Raw genomic sequence first — 18,019 nt, 5'->3', positions numbered from 1 at the left:
TCTGCTGTTATTACTACAGCCACCCTTCAAGCAGTAGGGAGGCCTGCTGTTGGAAGGTGGAAAGATCGATGTTTCTGATTCCCTGGGTGGGGAACCTGCATCAGACTACAGATAGGTTTTACCACTAGGTGATATTTAATGTGGCTTAGATGTCACTCCACTCAAGGTACAGATTCAAATGGTAAACCTGTCTCCCTAGTGTCAACGTTGTCATCAAGTGTACTAGGATTTTTAAGTCATGGGCAAAGCAAGGTGCCAAGATACTCACAAGGAAAGTGACCTGCCAGCACTTCACCCTGCTCATCTGGAAAATGACATCCTGGGTCTGGCTGTCAGGCAGGGTGATGCAGCAGCTGATCTCGTTATTGCCGACAGAAAGAACAGCTCCAGAGCCTGGTTCTGGGTAGTCACAGGTACAAGGATCCAGCTGCAGGTATCCATAGTGCTGTACCTCCCGGGCCAGCTCCAAAAACTGCTCCAAAGAGGGTGATGGGCAGGAGGAGAAGCAAGAAGAAGCAAAAGACCACTTGAAACAGATGAAAACCTCATGTCAGAAGCTACTGCCATTCTAGGAGAATACACGGAACTAAGTCACAGTGAAAGCACCTTTTCTTCTTGGTCATACAAATGGAGATAATGCCCTGGTGCTCACCAGAAGCCTGGGGGAAATTCCTGGAGTGTCCTTCCAGGGAAGGGACCATTCCTGCCTCTTTCACCATTGTGTCCCTGCCCCTGTTATGGTGCTTGGTACACAGTGGAAATGAAAATATTCCATTAGTAAATGAAGAATGAAGAAAAGAGTCCATAAAATGGATGAACAGATATGATTCTGTCTCAGCAGATTATAATAGCAAGTAAACAAAAAAGTGTACGTTGGCTTTAAAAAAAAACAAAAAACAAAAAAACGAAGTCTCACTCTATCACCCAGGCTGGAGTGCTGCGGTGCGATCTCAGCTCACTGCGACCTCCGACTCCCTGGTTCACACATTTCTCCTGCCTCAGCCTCCCAAGTAGCTGGGATTACAGGCAAGTGCCACTGTGCCCGGCTAATTTTTGTATTTTTAGCGGAGACAGGGTTTCACCATGTTGGCCAGGATGGTCTCGACCTCCTGATCTCGGCGTGATCCGCCTGCTTCGGATCCCAAAGTGCTGGGATTACAGACGTGAGCCACTGTGCCTGGCCTAAAATATTGGCTTTTAAAAAGTTAAGCTGAGATCTATGTAGGAAGAAAAGTAGTTCATTTCTACAGGCTGCTTTATATGATGATGTTATTAATTGCCAGAGAAAGAGATTTTAGAAATGGCAATGAGGGCACGAGCTGGTCTGCTTTCTAAATAGAATTCCAGAGAGTCCCCAGTTGCCAAAGGAACACTTTTATGTGACTTTTAAAATTTAACTTTTCCCTCTGTTTCTGAAGTGACATAAGAACTGAGGACAGTTGCAGTCACACCACTGATCAAGGCATCCTGTCTCATTAACATCTGTCCAGGGCTTTTCATTTTATTAATGATTGCATTTAAATAAGCTGGTATGGGTTTGGTGACTTCCACTCTGTTCTTCCAGCTTCCGCCATGGGCCTGGCCTAGTGGTATGTGAGATGTGCATGCAGAGAACAGTTCCCACTTTAGCACATGGCTAAATCAGAAAGAACACTACCCAGTGACAACTTGTGATCCTTTCCTGAAGCAAGGTAACTCACACTTCCTTTACAAAGACTCCAGTGGCATTCTCTGATACAGTGAAACAGGCCGAGACAGAAGCAGTAAGGGACAGCTGACTCCTGATCTCATGCCGGCAGGAGTATTCAAAGCCACTGTCCCATCCAGCCACATGTGCCAGCTCATTGTGCCACTGTCCAGGCTTCAGCTAGGGAGATGCAGTAAGGTGCTGGCCTTTGGTTGGGTCAGTGAGAAACTTCGGAAAGGACAGGCTGTGAGTACATGGTACTTGTGCAGTGACTGGGGACAGGAGCTGAGTCATCTTGCCACAGAGCAGACAGAGAGTAGTGTCATGCTTTTGCTACGACACTTTCTAACTGATATGGTATAAATCTATAATTGTTTATCTTATTGTTTGATAACACTTCTTTAAAATTGTAATAATCTCTTGGCTGCAATGAACTAAAAGAAATGAAAGTGTTTGAAAAGTGAAGCTCTATTTTGCAAAAAAGTTGGTGATCAGTAAGTAACTTATATAAAATACCTGTTGGCATTTGACATTCGATAAACAGGTGTTGTGATATTACTAACTATATGAACACCAGAAGACAGAAAGCTACAAGGATTATCTACTTGAAAATTAGTTAAGATTGTATCTAAAAAAGACAATTTGACATACACAGCTGCAGAAAATATGTTTATATTAATTTATTTTCATTTTGATCAGGTATTGGTAAACTTTTATGTAAAGAACCATCTAGTAAATATTTTCAGCTATACAGACATATGGTCCCTGTTGCAACTACTTACCTCTGCCACTGCAACACAAAAGCAACCTTAGACAATACATGAATGAATGATTGTAACTGTGTGCCAATAAAACTTTATTTACAAAAAACATGGCCCATGGACCACAGCCTTTCTCTGATTTAGATCAAATGAGTCTTCTTTAAGTTAATTTCACTCATTTTCAATTCCAAGTTTTCTTGTACATAAAATATAGTTGTTAATGTGTTTGCTCCATTAGCCGAAGAACTTCACAAACAAATAATGTTGGTTGCATATCAGTACATGCAGATGCTTTGAGAGAAAGTAAATTTCAATAATAATTAAATTTTTTTCATTCAATTTATGTAGTCAAAGCAAAGCTTTTTAAAAATAGCATTATTACAAATAGTATGGTAAATTCAGATCAAATGTTTATCATAGAAGATAAAATTTATTTTGTGGAAAAACTACAAATACACATTTTGGCAGAGCATGGTAAGAACAACATTCTTACCAAATTAAGAGGTTTATAGGGCAGATACGTACAAAGACTTGGTTGTGGTGTACACAGTTTGTAATTGCATCTAAAGTAACAGCAATATTCTATCTATCAAAATAGAAGCTGCACTTGTCAAAATTTCCAAACACAGAGAAAAACTGAGCTCCTTTTTTTGTGACAAAGCTGAGGTAGAACACCGGGCTGGCGGGTGGCAGGGGATACTAAATTGTGGCAATATGTGCCTTTCCTTTTTCTTTTTTGCAGTTCATCAATAAAAATCTCAATGAGCCTTTGAAGAATTATTTTCTGTTACGTATAAATGAGTCCTCTAAATTTTGGTTGTATTTCATTCAAAAATCAATGTTGCAGTTGTGAACACTGGCAAAGTCAAAAGAATTTTTAAAAAGACAACACAACGAAACAGAGGCCGTTTCTTCTCTTAAAATGCATCTTGTCTGTCAGACTCACATTCGCTGCTTAGGGGCAGGAGGTATGTGAGTTGGTAACATCTTTACGGAAACTTTAAAAATGAATGTTTAGAAATATATCCTAAGCAATAATAGAACACATACGCATAGAAAGAGGATGTTGGCCGCAGTATTCAGGGACTTCAGCCAGGAACTGTACCAGGTGCTGTGAATACGCAGAGTATGTATAAATTAGACATAGCCCTGGGCCTCATGGCTCTTGCTGCCAAAGTGATTTATAGCAGCAAGAGCTGGAAACAACCCGACTTCCAATAACAGAAAAGTGGTTAGCCAAACGATAATATAACCATAAAATGGAATACTCTGTAGTCACTAAAAATAATGCGGAGGATCTATATTAATTAACTTAGCAGAGGACTCACAATATACCATCTGTATTTTTTTAGAATCTTTAAACAATAAACTTTTACTAATTCCGTACTCAGAACAATCAATGAAGGTATTCACATTTTTTTAAAAAGAGCCCCACTTTTAGTGCTTGGTAGGTTTATAAATTACAGAAACAGTTCAATTCTAATATGTTTCTTTAACTCCCTTCCAAGGGATTTCTCTTGGAGCAATATTTGATTCACCTTTGTTTGATTGTCTTCTTTCTGGAAAGCTTCTAATTTCTGCCTCTGCGCCTGTGTGGGTTTGGCCCACTCTTTTTCAATGTCCTGTATTGCCTTAAAATAACAGAAGTTGTAAAATAAGCAGTCTTAGCAGAAATTAATCAATCTGACAAAAACATACTCTTGTATGAAGGGATATAAAAACAAACCCAAGTGGATATATATTTAGGGATTTAGCATGTTATAAGCCTTATTTTTTAAATTAGTAAGAAAGGATTGTTCAATAGCTTGGGGACAATTGGCAACACTTGGCAAAAAAGAAAATAAAATCAGCTCTTTCCCCACACCACCCAATCAAATAAATTCCAGACAAAGATTTAAATGTATAAGACCATAAAACAATTAGAAAAAAAAAAAAAAGGTAAATATTTTTATCTGACCTTGAGGTAGGTAATATCTTTTTTAAGATATAAAAACAAAATGTCATAATGAAGAAATAGTCATATATAATTATGTGAAAACATAAAACTTCTGTACATGAAAACCACCAAAAACAAAACTAAGAATCAAATGGAAAACCAAGGAGAACGATTGCATCATATATACCAAACAGTTAATATTTATATAAAGCAATAGGAAAAATGTAAGCATCACCAGCAGGAAAATGGACAACAGCTATGTATTGGCAATTGACAAAAAGGAATTCCAAATAATAAGTATATTTGAATCATAAACATAGATATTGGAAAAAAATATATCGATAAGTCAATTACTGCTATTGTTTATAACAATGAAACATTTTCAACTTGATAGTGGCAAACACATGTATAGTGCTTACAGTGTGTCAGACAATGTTCTAATTGCTTCAGAACAAAAGTCAATCCTTACCGCCATCCTATGACGTAAGTACTGTTATGAAATGCCCCAAAAGAGGTAATTGAGTTTGGGTATAACTAAATAATAGGCTATGCTATCATTAAAAATTACACAGAATATTTAACAACATAGGAAATGTGTGTAATGTACATGAAAAATATCATATTACCAAGTAAGAGTCTAGTAGTAGACCCTAATTTTTATAAAACAACAAAAAATAAATGTAAAACAACAAGAATTCCTCATATGGATACTTACGAGTCAAGGAAATGGATGTGCAAATACATGAAATGTATATGAAATAAATATGCCCAAAGAGTTAATTAATAGTTTATATGTCTGGTTGATTTAAGATTTGGGGTGACATCTACTTTCATTTTTGAACTCTTCCACACTTGCAAACTTTTTATAAGATAAAAACTAATTTTACATTAAAAAAATTAAAGTTGAATATATTATTGGGTCCTGTCTGGTCAGCCTAGGGTAACCACCACCAGCAAATGTTCCCAAACTCTAAATCCCTAATGGGGTTCTCGGTTGCTTCCTAATCCACTGTAGACTTCAGCAGAACGACACTGGGCTCAAAGGCAGAAATCTCCTGGAAGGCAACAGCCCCCTGTGGAAGCCCGTCAGGATTGTGGTGAAGCAACATGAAACATGGAAGTAACAAAGCCTATTGTCTCAGCCTACCCTCCCTGAGCTAGGCACCTTTTCCTGTGCTCCTTCCCTCTCCTCTCGGCACCCAGCTCCCTTCCCCTTTTAGCCAGTCTGGCCCCGGGGAAGCCATGGAATCAGCTGTCCACCTCCTCAGCTGCACACACTCGGCCTGTGCTGCTCTGACTTGTCATGACAGAGCAGAACTGGCCATTGTCCCTCAGTTAGGCTGTCAACCCCTAAGGGAAGACACTCCGCCCGTCATCTCAGCGTGCCTTGCCCAGTGTCCTACATACGGCAATGCCCAGCAATTCTTTGCCAATTATCAGGCACTTATTTTCACCTTAGTCTGAACATAAGCCTATCTGTTACATCCCTCAGTGATATTGGCAGGTTATGCTTTATCTCTCAGAGAATAATGAAAAGCTGAATATGCCTTAAATATTGCTTTAGGCTGGGAAAAGGACATGGGTTTAGAGAGGAGAAGAAAAATAACTAATATTTGTTGAAAACTTGCTTTAGATCGATTTTGTTATTGACTTTTTCCCAACTACAGTGGTCCCCCTTATCCTTGGGGGATACTATCCAAGACTCCCAGACAGGATGGACTGGTACTATCATGGATAATATCTAACTCTATATATACTATGTTTTCTCCTGCATATACACACCTATGATAGAGTTTAATTTATAAATTAGGCACAGTAAGAGATGAACAACAATAACTAATAAGAAAATAGAACAAGTATAACAATATGCCAGCATCACTACTCTTGCACTTTAGGGCCATTATTAAGTAAAACTGGGGCCTTGAACACAAGTGTTGGGATACCAGGACAGTGATAAATGAGATCACTACTGAGTGACTGATGGGTGGATGATGCAGACAAGATGAGTAAACTGGACAAAGAGATGATTCATGTTCCGGGCCAGGAAGACATTTCATCACACTACTTAGAATGGCGTGCAATTTAAAACTTATGAATTGTTTATTTCTGAAATTTTTCCACTTAATATTTTCAGACCATGCTTGACCACAGGTAACTGAAACCACAGAAAGCCAGACCAAGGATAAGGTGGGCCTACTCTATTCTGTGGGGAGGAACAATACCACCATTTTACAGATGAGTAAATTGAGGTTCAGAGAGGTTATGATGTTCAAGATGACCCAGCGAGTAAGTGGCAGGAGTTAGAGCAAACCCAGGTCTGGGCACTACAGCAGGCCCTTCTACCCTTGCCCAAGCCACTGAATTCTTAGCAGGTAGGTAGCTACCTACCCCAAGGCTTTCTCCTTGTCGCCAGTTCTTCTTCAAACCAAATCTACAGACCATACGAGAAAGCATGGGTGTAAAGAACTAAACACTGCCTTCTTTCCTGAATTGTACTTGATGGTAGAATCCGGTAAAGGCTGTTAGCACAGGGGAACAATATTGAAAAGAAGGGATGGCTGTGTAAAGATAAACAGGAGTCACAGCAGTAAGTACTAACCTAAGACATGTCATTCACCATCAGAGTAACTGGATCCTCAGACACAGAGATGCAGATGTCCTATAGCAAAGGTAACGTAACTGTTTTGTTTCATTCCTTTTATTATTTTTTTTTTTTTTGAGACAGTTTCACTCCTGTTGCCCAGGCTGGAGTACAATGGTGTAATCTCGGCTCACTGCAACCTCTGCCTCCTGAGTTCAAGTGATTCTCCTGTTTCAGCCTCCCAAGTAGCTGGGATTACAGGCGTGTGCCACCATGCTCAGTTAATTTTTTGTCTTTTTAGTACAGATGGAGTTTCACCATGTTGGTCAGGCTGGTCTGGAACTCCTGACCTCAGATACCTCAGATGATTGGCCTGCCTTGGCCTCCCAAAGTTCTGGGATTACACGCATGAACCACCACACCTGGCCCTTTTTTTTTTTTTTTTTTTTTTTTTTTTAAGACAGTCTTACTCTGTTGCCCAGGCTGGAGTGCAGTGATGTGATCTCAGCTCACTGCAATCTCTGCCTCCTGGGCTCAAGCCATACTCTCGCCCCAGCCTCCCGGTAGCTGGGAGCTGGGACTACAGGCGTGTGCCACCACACCTGGCTAATTTTTGTATTTTTAGTAGAGACAGGGTTTCACCACATTGGCCAGGCTTGTCTCAAACTCCTTATCTCAGGTGATCTGCCCACCTCTGCCTCCCAAAGTGCTGGGATTACAGGTGTGAGCCACTGTGCCCAGCCTTATATCATTACCTTTGAAAAGAGTTGACCCTGATTATGGGTTCACAAGTCATCACTCAAATGCGATATTATACGGTGCCTCACTCTGAGTAGGTCCAGACAATGAGAGTCGAGTCTAGACAAGTCTACTCAGTTACATGGTTCCCTGAACACTGGCTGAGAGGGGTTTATGCAGAACTGAACTTAAAAAAATCAAGCATCCTAAAGGTGCTGCAGATAGAAAAAAAGAAAAAATAATAAAATTTAAAAATTAAAAACTCAAGCAAAATCACATAAGCCATGGTCTTCCTGAGCTTCGATCACACATGCTCTAGCATCCTCTGCAGAGGGCACAGTAGCGAGAAATGGAGGTCACATGCCTCTCAAAGGCAGGCACTTGCCACTTGGTTCTGGCTAATGCGTGGTAAAGAAGGGCGAGGGACGCATTTGCCTGGACAAGGTCACCAGGGCATGGGGGAGTCAGGAAGCCAAAGGTCAGCCCTCCTCCACTCACCAAGCCATGGGCCCCGACACAGGGCTAGCCCCACCTGGAGGATGGGGTACCTTTTTCTAATTTGTATTACTGTCCAGGCCAGCAATGGCCCTGCTGAAATGCAGGCCCAGAATTGACTGAGCCTTCAAAATTTATACCTACTTACAGTTTTAAATGTAATCTCTCATTTTTAAACTCAGGTTAAAAGAGGAGGAGAAGAAAGGAAACAGGCTGTGGGAATTCAGTTGACTCATTGGCTATCAATGGGCACATCTGCTTTAGAAAATCAAAGCTGTGCGCCTTAATAGTTAATTATGATGGCTCCATTATTTATCAGAACTCAAGAGCTTTTCATGTTAACTTTTTTAAAGGATAACTGCTTCTTAGTCTTTTTTTTTCTTTTTTGACAGAGTCTCATGCTGTCGCCCAAGCAGGAGTACGGTGACATATTCTTGGCTCACTGCAACCTCTGCTTCCTGGGTTCAAGTGATTCTCCTGCCTCAGCCTCCCGAGTAACTGAGACTACAGGCGTGCGCCACCATGCCCAGCTAATTTTTGTATTTTCAGTAGAGACGGGGTTTCACCATGTTGACCAGGCTATTCTTGAACTCCTGACCTCAAAATACCTGCCTTGGCCTCTCAAAGTGCTGGGATTACAAGTGTGAGCCACCACGCCTGGCCACTTCTTAGTCTTTCACATATTCCAGGCACCCAGGACACAGAAGGAATGAGACAGTCTCTGCCCTTTGCCATTCAGAGTCTGGTTGGGAGAAGTTGGAGGAAGGCAGGCATTTTCTTCTGGGGAAAGCCAAGACAGGCCTCCCAAATGAGGTAGTGATTATGATCCTGACTCTCCTACTGAACTTGGACCCACCTTTGACTTCTTAGCTCCTCTACCCAGATTCAGGGAACAATGATGATGATGATGATGATGATGACGATGATGATGATAACAGTGATGATAAAGATTATTATGACATCAACGACAATTTTTTGGAGACTTTGCCAGGCAATAAGCTAAGGTTAGAATGACAGTCTATTAAAGTTTGCAGAAAACTTAGAGATGATGTTAGTTCCACCTCCTCTCAACAGGGAGATGTCATGGTTCAGAAGGATGCAGTGGCTGGCCCAGAGTCACCCAGAGAGAGGACCAGTGGCAGAACAAGGGACAGAATTCATTTCTTAAATTGCAATTCAGTGTGCCTCCCATGAAGCCCCCTTCTTTTTTAGCTTTGAGCAGAGGAAGTACCATCATACGTTTCCCTCTGGTTATAACTCTTTAATGAAGACAAATTTAAAAAGTCACATTATGATGCTCAAAGCTCTGACCTCTCATCATAATGAGAAGCAAAAGACATGCCATAAAGATGACATTTCCCACAGGAACAATATTAGAATTATGTGATGCAATCTCAACCAAGGACGTGGTATCAAACCAGACACAGCTAATAATGTATCATAATAGCAAGGATACAGTAGCAAGGATGGGCCTCAATAAACATTTAGAGTGGAAAATTATGCTCTAACTCATATAACACAAGTACACTGAACGTGATTTTTTTTTTTTTGAGACAGGTTCTTTGTATGTTGCCCAGACTGGAGTGTAATGGTGTGATCACATCTCAAGTGACCTCCGCCTTCTGGGCTCAAGCCATCCTCCTACCTCAGCCTCCTGAGTAGCTGGAACCACAGGCACACACCATCACACCTGGCTGACTTTTATATTTTTAGTAGAGATGGGATTTTGCCATAGTGCCCAGGCTGGTCTTGAACTTCTGAGCTCAAGTAATCCACCTGCTTCAGCCTCTCAAAGTGCTGGGATTACAGGTGTGTGCCCCCGTGCCCAGGCTGAACCAGAACATAATTATACATTAATGTATAATATGGAATAAACGCAAAGCTATATTCTAGCCATAAAAATACAATAGTGAACATTAAACATCTAATAAGTGATATTTTGATTTACCCTCTTAGAATTTAGAAGAGCTTTTGGGGTCTTGATCTCTAAAAGTCACTTAAGGAGGCATGGGTTAAGTTTCTTTCCCTCTTCTACGCCCTCTGGTAAGCCAGGGTATCAAAATCCACCATTGACCTTTTTCTATACACAAAGTACTACAGAAGGTTTTATTAACGTTCCACTTGAAAAGCTCATTAAAAATAAGAACTTACCCACCATCTCTCTCTCTCTCCTGAGTTTATAAAAGCTATCGAGTGTAGCAGCTTAGAATCACGCTAAATAAAAGCCACCTGCAAATAAGTGTTGTTAAATTTCTTCATCTACATCTTCTATTAATCCAAACCCACTACTCAATCTTTTGTCAGCAAACCTAATGTTTTTCTTCCTGAAAATGTGGATGGTACCAACTGCCTTACAGAGTTGTTATGAAGCTCCAATGACATAATGCACTTAATTAATACGATGCCAGGCCCACCACAGGGCTTAATGCCGACATCATGCCAGGAACAGTTCCAGTTTCTGGGGACGCAGCAGTGAACAAATAAATAGCCACTTTCATGGAGAAATCATTCCAGTAGGGAGAGAGTAAACAAATATACACAACACACACACATACTTACATTGGCAGATGGTAGAAATGCTGCGGAGGAAACAGAACAAGGACATTGGGATTTGGGGTTTAGCCTGAGTGAGACGGAAAGTCTGGGAGGGGTTGGAGCAGGGCAGGGCTGTGACCCACCACCCTGCCTGCTGCCTAAGAATAGACTGTGAGATATTCTCAGGGAACTCACTGAAAGAAGTTTCTGAGCTTTCTTCCCAGAATTGTGGAAGCCAAGCCTGGAAAAGATCAGGTCTCTGAAGATGGCGGTGTGGTGAGTGTGAACACCTGGGGCAGCTGGTGACCTGGGTGTGTATGTTGGGGGCAGCACGGGCTGACCATTCCACGACTTGGCAGAAGCTTCACCACACGAGGCAGGAGAAGAGAACTGAAGCCAAGCTCAAAATTCACTTTATTAGAGGCTGGGGGTAGGAGTAGGTAGGGCCAACTACATAATTTTTAGGGTCTACCCAGTGCAAAATGAAAATGCTGTTCAAAAATTAAAAATTTTGGTTAATGGGCACAACAAAATAGAATGAATAAGACCTAGTATTTGCTAACACAACAGGATGACTACAGTAAAAAAAAAAATTAATTGTACATTTAAAAATAACTAAAAGAGTATAATTGGAGTATTTGTAACATAAAGGATAAATGCTTGAGGAAATAGATACCTTATTTACCCTGATGGGATTATTACACACTGCATGCCTGCATCAAAATATCTCATGTAACCCATAAACATTATATATACACCTACTATGTACCAATGAAAATTTAATTTTTTTAATAAAAAATAAAAATAAAATGAAGAATTTCAAGATGATAACAGCGATCATTACAGAAGCATGGGTTCTGTGAGCCCGGAGCCCAGCGCAACCGCGCGGGCCACATGCCCTCCCAGGCTGCTTGTTGGCTCAGGGGCGAGAAGGCTATGCTAGACTGAGATTTAGGGATCACGTGTGACTTTAAGTTATCAGGGATAGCCTTTGACTTTAAGTTATCAGGGATAGCCTTTCTAGGCTCATGATGACGGTGCGTCAGCTGCAAATTCAGAGAGGGATTGTTAAAACAGAGATAGAGTTCCTTTTCTCTCTCTAAACTCCTCTACTTTTTACATTTTATTGTTATCGTGGTAAAATATATACAACATAACTTGTCATTTTAACTGTTCACAAAATTCAGAGTCATTATATACATTCACAATGTTGGATAATCGTCACCACTATTTAGAGCTAAAACTTTTTGTCATCCCCCAAAAAAACTTGCACCCATCAAACAACTTCTCCTTCCTCACTCCCCGCAGCCCCTGGTAACCTCTGTTCTACTTTCTGTCTCTATGAATTTGCCTATTTTAGGTATGGAGGTAGAATTATTAACTACCATAGATTTTTTTTCAGTGATTCCAAGCCAACATGGCCTTTGATCTACGGTGCTGTCAGAGCTCTTGGTGACCCTCACCTGCATGTAGAGCAAATCTAAGGCCGCCCTGCAGTCCATCAGCGTGGAGTCAAGGGATGGATCCATATACCTGCAAAATTCAGGAGCGCGAAATTCATTCCTGTGACATGGCTCATGGACACACCTGGCAAGTGCTTTGGAAAGTGGTGGCCCTCTACCCTATGAACCGGGGCCCCCTTTTCTAACAAAACCACACCTCCACTCGCCCAGCTTTCACTCTGCCCCTCCACCTCTTGTTTCCTAATTTCTTTACACTGTAAGCTCTTACCTGGAGGGCTCTGAGAGTAAAGAGGCACAAAAAATAAAGCTTTAGGGGAATGGTCTGCATCCCTGTTCATACTCAGCCTCACTCTTGGCCACCAAGCCCTGGAATCCCTTTCTCCACCGCACAATACCTGGCATAGTCGTCTGCCCCATACGGACCCACCCCCATATTCAGCACCCTGCAGCAGGGCCACCCTCATCGGTTGCCTGAGCTGCTCTGGGAGCCTCCTTCCCAGGCTTTCTGTGTCAGCCATGTGCCCTTAACCTCATGCTCCACATTCTAACCAGAGTGGTCTTTCCTGTGAAACTTTTCAGACTCTCATGGTTTCCAGAGTTAGATATTTATTCTGCTTGCTTTCAAGGCTCCTCCCGGGACCACCCCCACTTTCATTTCCAGTTCCATCTCTCACCAACCCCACCACCAATGCTACATTCCAACCATGTTTTCTCTCCTGTCCCCCTGCCTGGAAGACCAAGCCCTCACCAATCTCCTCCCCTGACTGATTGGCCTTTCTTTGCAAGCCTCAAGCAATGCCCCCTCCTCTGGTCCCTACTTCCCAAGGCTGTATTAGCCTGCCCATCCACTGTGCTTCCTCTGCACCCTGAGTTTATTCCAATCGCCGCCCTGATTAAGTTTTCTTGACACCATCTGTGAAGAACCCCAAGGCCAGGGGCCTATCCAGAGTTGCCCCTCTGGATCTTGGTAGAGTGATTTGCAAATCGCAGGGGCTCCGTGTCTGCCTATCAGATCCAGAATCACGAGGAACTGAAATTAATGACTGTAGAAGCACAGTAGTATGTTAAGAAAGGACTGAAACTGTCAGGAAAGGGTACCTATGGCTGATCTCTACCAACCAGAAGGCAGAGGTAAGCAGAGTTGCTACGCTCAGAAGAATAGGGTGATTAGACCAATGGGGTTGGCTTAGACCACGAAAGGGATAAATATGGTGCTTGAAGGTCAACTTCCTTTTGGGGTGGGGAGAAGTAACTGAAGCATCCCTACTTACATTCCAGGTAACTATGTACCCACACATCCCAGAGGCGCCTGTGTGCAGAGAAAAGACCCATCCCAGACTGGGGCTCCCACAGGCCAGCACAGGCACCCTCTGGCCTGGAGGAAGCCATATCATCAACACTGGAGAGATGCACCCAGGCATCTCTCCTTAAGGACAGAAGAGTTCTTAAGATGCCACTCAGGCCTCACTGAGGCTTCACCTGCTGGGAATCACTCGGCTTTTGGAGTTAGCCTTCCAGCTCCCACCCAACAAGACTTCCCTCAGGAAAGAGGGCAAGGCACCTGCAGGAGCCTATGCCAGAATCTCCCCTCCAGAGACCTGATCCTTAGCTGTAACAACAGAAGTGGGACCTCCTTTCTTCCCAGTTCCCATCAACAGAGGCAATCTGCCTGAATCTGAGCTGCTGGCTTATAATTTGGGGTAGATGTTTTCTCTTGCATGTATCACCTAGAGTTTACCTGTTTAATAAAGACATAGGCAGTGCCTAATTTCTAATTCAAGCTTCAAGATAAGAAACAGAATTGTCATCTCTCCTTTGATCTCAAGTTTTCAGGAGAGCACATGAGTGAAAATCTAAGCCCCAGGGATTTTTTTTTGTTTTTTACTTCCTATAATCACCATATCATCAATATAACAGTCACAAACATGACCAAACTTACTGAGTATATGGGACTATTCTACATAACCCTTACAATAATCCTATGATGTAGACACTATTTTTATTATTCCCATTTTACAGATAAAGAAACTGAGGCTTAGAGAGCTTGAACAAACTTGGCTAGGTTTATGCAGCTAAGACCTGAGCAAGCCACGACTTAGATTCACATACTGTAATTCTAGGAACAACTGTGCTCAGCCACTCACTACAGTAAGCAGCTTCCAGAAGAGCTGTTCTCTAAACCATTGAATGGAACCAAGTCCTTCTCCCCTTCTCAGGGTTTCACACCTCAAGAGCTGGACCATTCCTCAAGATACTTCTGAACAGCAGTATACAAATTGCCTCGCTGGGAATATCCTTCCATAATTCAAAGCCACAAACTGGAGCTCTAGAGCAAGGCATCACAAGGTCAAGGGAATTCTTAGATTTCAAAATACTTTTCTTTAAAACCTCTGTACTCAGATAGCAGAATAAATGGACTGGGAGAGAGCGAGCCTAAGGAGCAATCCCCTGTGGCCAGAGTAATAAACGCTGGGAGCTGCAGGTTATAGGACTGGGGATGCATAAGGTCCTGCTGCTTGGTGCTATTTTCTATAATATTTTGTTCTCCACAGGCCCCTGTGTTAGTAGAGGAAATGACAGTATTTTCTGCTGAGGGACATTTGTGTCCTATCTATCTAGGAATACAGATGGCCGTGGTACACATCCTTTAGGCCTGTGTAAGCCCAGTACTTAGAGTTCAAATTCACTGCAAACTGGCTGATTCCACCCTTCACCTTCAGGGAATGCCACACTTCTACGGATGAATCGGATCTGATTGTAATCACCAACAAAGTCCCTCCATTAATACAGTCAGTGATGCACTGCAAAGCAAACCCAAGGCCAGCCGTTTCTCACCATTACCTGCTTTGATCCACATCCCCTGGCCCCGCCCCTGGTTTTCAAGTCTTACTTTCTTGTTCGCCTATCAGTAGAGATACAGAAAGATGACTACCCTCCTCATTTTCATACCCCACCCAGCCCCGAGTATTTACCTGAGACTACTGAAAGTCATCCTCAACATCCTATTCTTTAGGACAAATATTCAGAAACTAGTTTATTTCACCCTCTCTCATTTTCATGGCTTTTCTTTTCTTTTTGAGACAGGGTCTTGCACTGCTGCCCAGGTTGGAGTGCAGTGGTGTAATCTTGGTTCACTGCAGCCTCAATCTTCTGGGCTCAAGTGATTCTCCTGCCTCAGCCTCCTGAATAGTTGGGACCATAGAGGCACAACACCACAGCTGGCTATTTTTTTTTATTATTTTTAGTGGAGATGAGGTCTTGCTGTGTTGCCCAGGCTGATCTTGAACTCCTGGGCTCCAGCAATCCTCTTGCCTTGGTCTCCCAAAGTACTGGGATTATAGGCATAAGACACAGCACCTGGCCTTCATTGCTTTTCTTACAACCTTCTCTAAGTTCTTGGTCTCCAGCTGTCAGGCTGTGAGCAGGATGTGATGGAACTCTGATAAGTCTTGATGGGCAATGGCGAAATGTCCTCAAGCGCCTCTGTCATTTTCGGTACCTACTTACCACTTTCGGAGTCCAACCTTACAGTGTTCCACTTCAGAACTTCCAAGACTAGCATAAGGGAGTTCAAAGTCGGCCAATTTTTTCACAACTAGAGAAAGGGGAAAGCCGGTCTTACTGGCTGAAATAGCACAGACAGCTTATATATAGCAGCTTTCAAATGAGAAAATAAAACCTTATTATTGGAAATAATAAAATCACAGTAAGAATATCCTCTGTATTTATATGTAATTTTAACTTTCTGAAGTTCATTCAAAAAATAAATATCATTTGATCCTCAAAAATATCAGCCCCTTGAGTGGGGGATGTTTTACACTGTGATACAGATGAAAAAACAGATCCAGAGACATCCAGCGCCTTTGCAGCTCACCATCAGACATGCAGCGCATTTGCAGGGCCTAGCAGCCAATCCTCTACACAAGCCCCTTATCTTCCAACTCAAAATCACCTCCCCTGGCTTCTTGAGGACATTTACAAACTACTTTGATATAACTGACACCATTTCACACAAAAACCTTGTAATATCTTAAAACATACTATAGAGAAAACAAAAGATATGAGAATCAGATTGTCTTCTTACACTACCTCATTACGCTTTAAAAAAGGTATCTAATAACTCATTGATATCATCCACAAATATTCCTTAACAAGGAAAAGTGATGTTGTGGTGGGGCGTCCTGACCCCCAGAGTCTAGCACTCCATTCACAGGAAAGGGTGCAGGCAGGTGGTCAGTGGTCAGGCCCAGTCTGCAGTAAAGGGGAGGGGCATCAGAATTAGGGCTGGGGGTGCACAAGTGCAGTTACTGGACCACCCAAGGTATGAGTGGTTTGCCTCCACTCTCCCCTAACAAGGACGCAACCTCCTGTTCCCCAAACCCTTAACCCAGTGACTGAGAACAGCAGTAGGGATCATAGCCCGGTGGGTGGCCAGTCCCTCAGCTGTGAGTCCTGCATCAAGCCCCTGCTCACACCTGTCCACCCCATCTCCTAGCTGATTCATTTGTTCCTTCCTTCTTACCAGAGAGCTTGCCCTCCTTGCCAAACCGAATGAGAAAGAGGCCAAAGTAGCCCAAGAGCTCCCGACACAGTCCAATTTTGTGTGATGCCACCTTTAACCAAAAACAAGCAGAAGGGGGAAAAGTTAGGTGTGCCCACCATGCATCCTGTGACATGCAGACTTGGAAATGGCCGGTACACAGCAATAAAAAGTGCTGTCATGGGTTAGTGAACACTCAAAGAAAGCTTTTTGGAATCCAAAAACAGTATCCATTTTAGAAAATTTTAAAACACAAAAAATTAGAATAAAGAAAATAAAAATCAGTCCCACCACAGTGGACAGAGGCTGGCCCCAGTTGAGGTTGGTCATCCCATCTCAGATGTGGACAGGATCCCCGATCGTCTTGGTCTTTATTTTCCCCTGGAGGGCAGCAGCCATGCTCCATGAACATCTGTCCTTCTGTGATGTCTGTCCCTGGAGCCTGCACACTAATTTACCTTCCTGTGGGCTGCATTACCAGCTATTTGGAAAAGGATCACTCCCCGCCGCTCGGCTGGCATACAAACATGCACGCACTACTGCCCGCCTTTGACACGCCAGGCCTGCTTCACCTTGATGTTTCCTGCGATGGTCAACTGTCATTTACTATGATGTTTGCAAAAAACCTCAGATCCCAGGCACAGGTTGCCTTCCTTCACATTCCTCTTTGACTTTTGTATCAAACAGCTTTCATTTCAACACCAGTGGCTTCATTTTTGCCATCAGCCTATCACGTGTCACCTCACTGCATTGGACATCTACTCATGCTCCCTTAGCAGAAACTTCTACATGACCACAGGCTACCTCCCTCTTTAACACTGGGCTCTCGAGTAATTTCTTTATACTCCTGGTCTTAATTCACTAAATCACCTCTGTAACACTCAAGGAGTCGCCTCCAGGCACTGCCTTCAAGAGCTGCTTTACCCACGGCTCCCAGTTCTCTAGGTGGCAGTTGTACAAATACCAGGCTCACAGGGGGCCTTCTCTTGTCAGAGATACATAAATTACCCCCAGGAAGCAGTCTGATTAGGTGGCTGGTATGAGTGGGTGTTCTCAGCATAGCTTGGAAAATAAAGAGCAGCTCAGGAATAGTTTCACCACTTTCAAAGCAATTCCCTTTCCCCTTCTTTCTGTCTCTCTCTTTCCCCCATGCTTTGGGTTGCAAAACGCCCAAAAGCCAAACGCAGTGGGTGAGTGTGTGGTAGGTAACAGCATAGCAAAGACCTCTTTCCCAGAGTAAACCTGACCCAGGTCCACTCAAATTAGATTTCCTTCTTTTCTGT

General features: G+C 42.7%; 1 protein-coding gene across 1 annotated transcript in view; it reads right to left on the bottom strand.

The window, feature by feature from the left end:
• SNX31 (sorting nexin 31) overlaps positions 1 to 18,019 on the bottom strand; it is a 70,794-nt gene that overhangs the window by 23,331 nt on the left and 29,444 nt on the right. The window contains exons 6-10 of the mRNA XM_050800781.1: positions 16,719 to 16,809; positions 15,704 to 15,791; positions 12,197 to 12,266; positions 3,987 to 4,079; positions 269 to 472 (exon numbers count right to left, since the gene is read on the bottom strand). Coding sequence (XP_050656738.1) covers positions 269 to 472; positions 3,987 to 4,079; positions 12,197 to 12,266; positions 15,704 to 15,791; positions 16,719 to 16,809 — 546 coding nt within the window. The remainder of the gene's footprint in view (positions 1 to 268; positions 473 to 3,986; positions 4,080 to 12,196; positions 12,267 to 15,703; positions 15,792 to 16,718; positions 16,810 to 18,019) is intronic.

The sequence above is a fragment of the Macaca thibetana genome, chromosome 8, assembly GCF_024542745.1.
Source record: "Macaca thibetana thibetana isolate TM-01 chromosome 8, ASM2454274v1, whole genome shotgun sequence".
Taxonomy (NCBI): domain Eukaryota; kingdom Metazoa; phylum Chordata; class Mammalia; order Primates; family Cercopithecidae; genus Macaca; species Macaca thibetana.
Note: the sequence above shows the minus strand (reverse complement) of the source record. Positions and strands in the feature narration are given on the sequence as shown.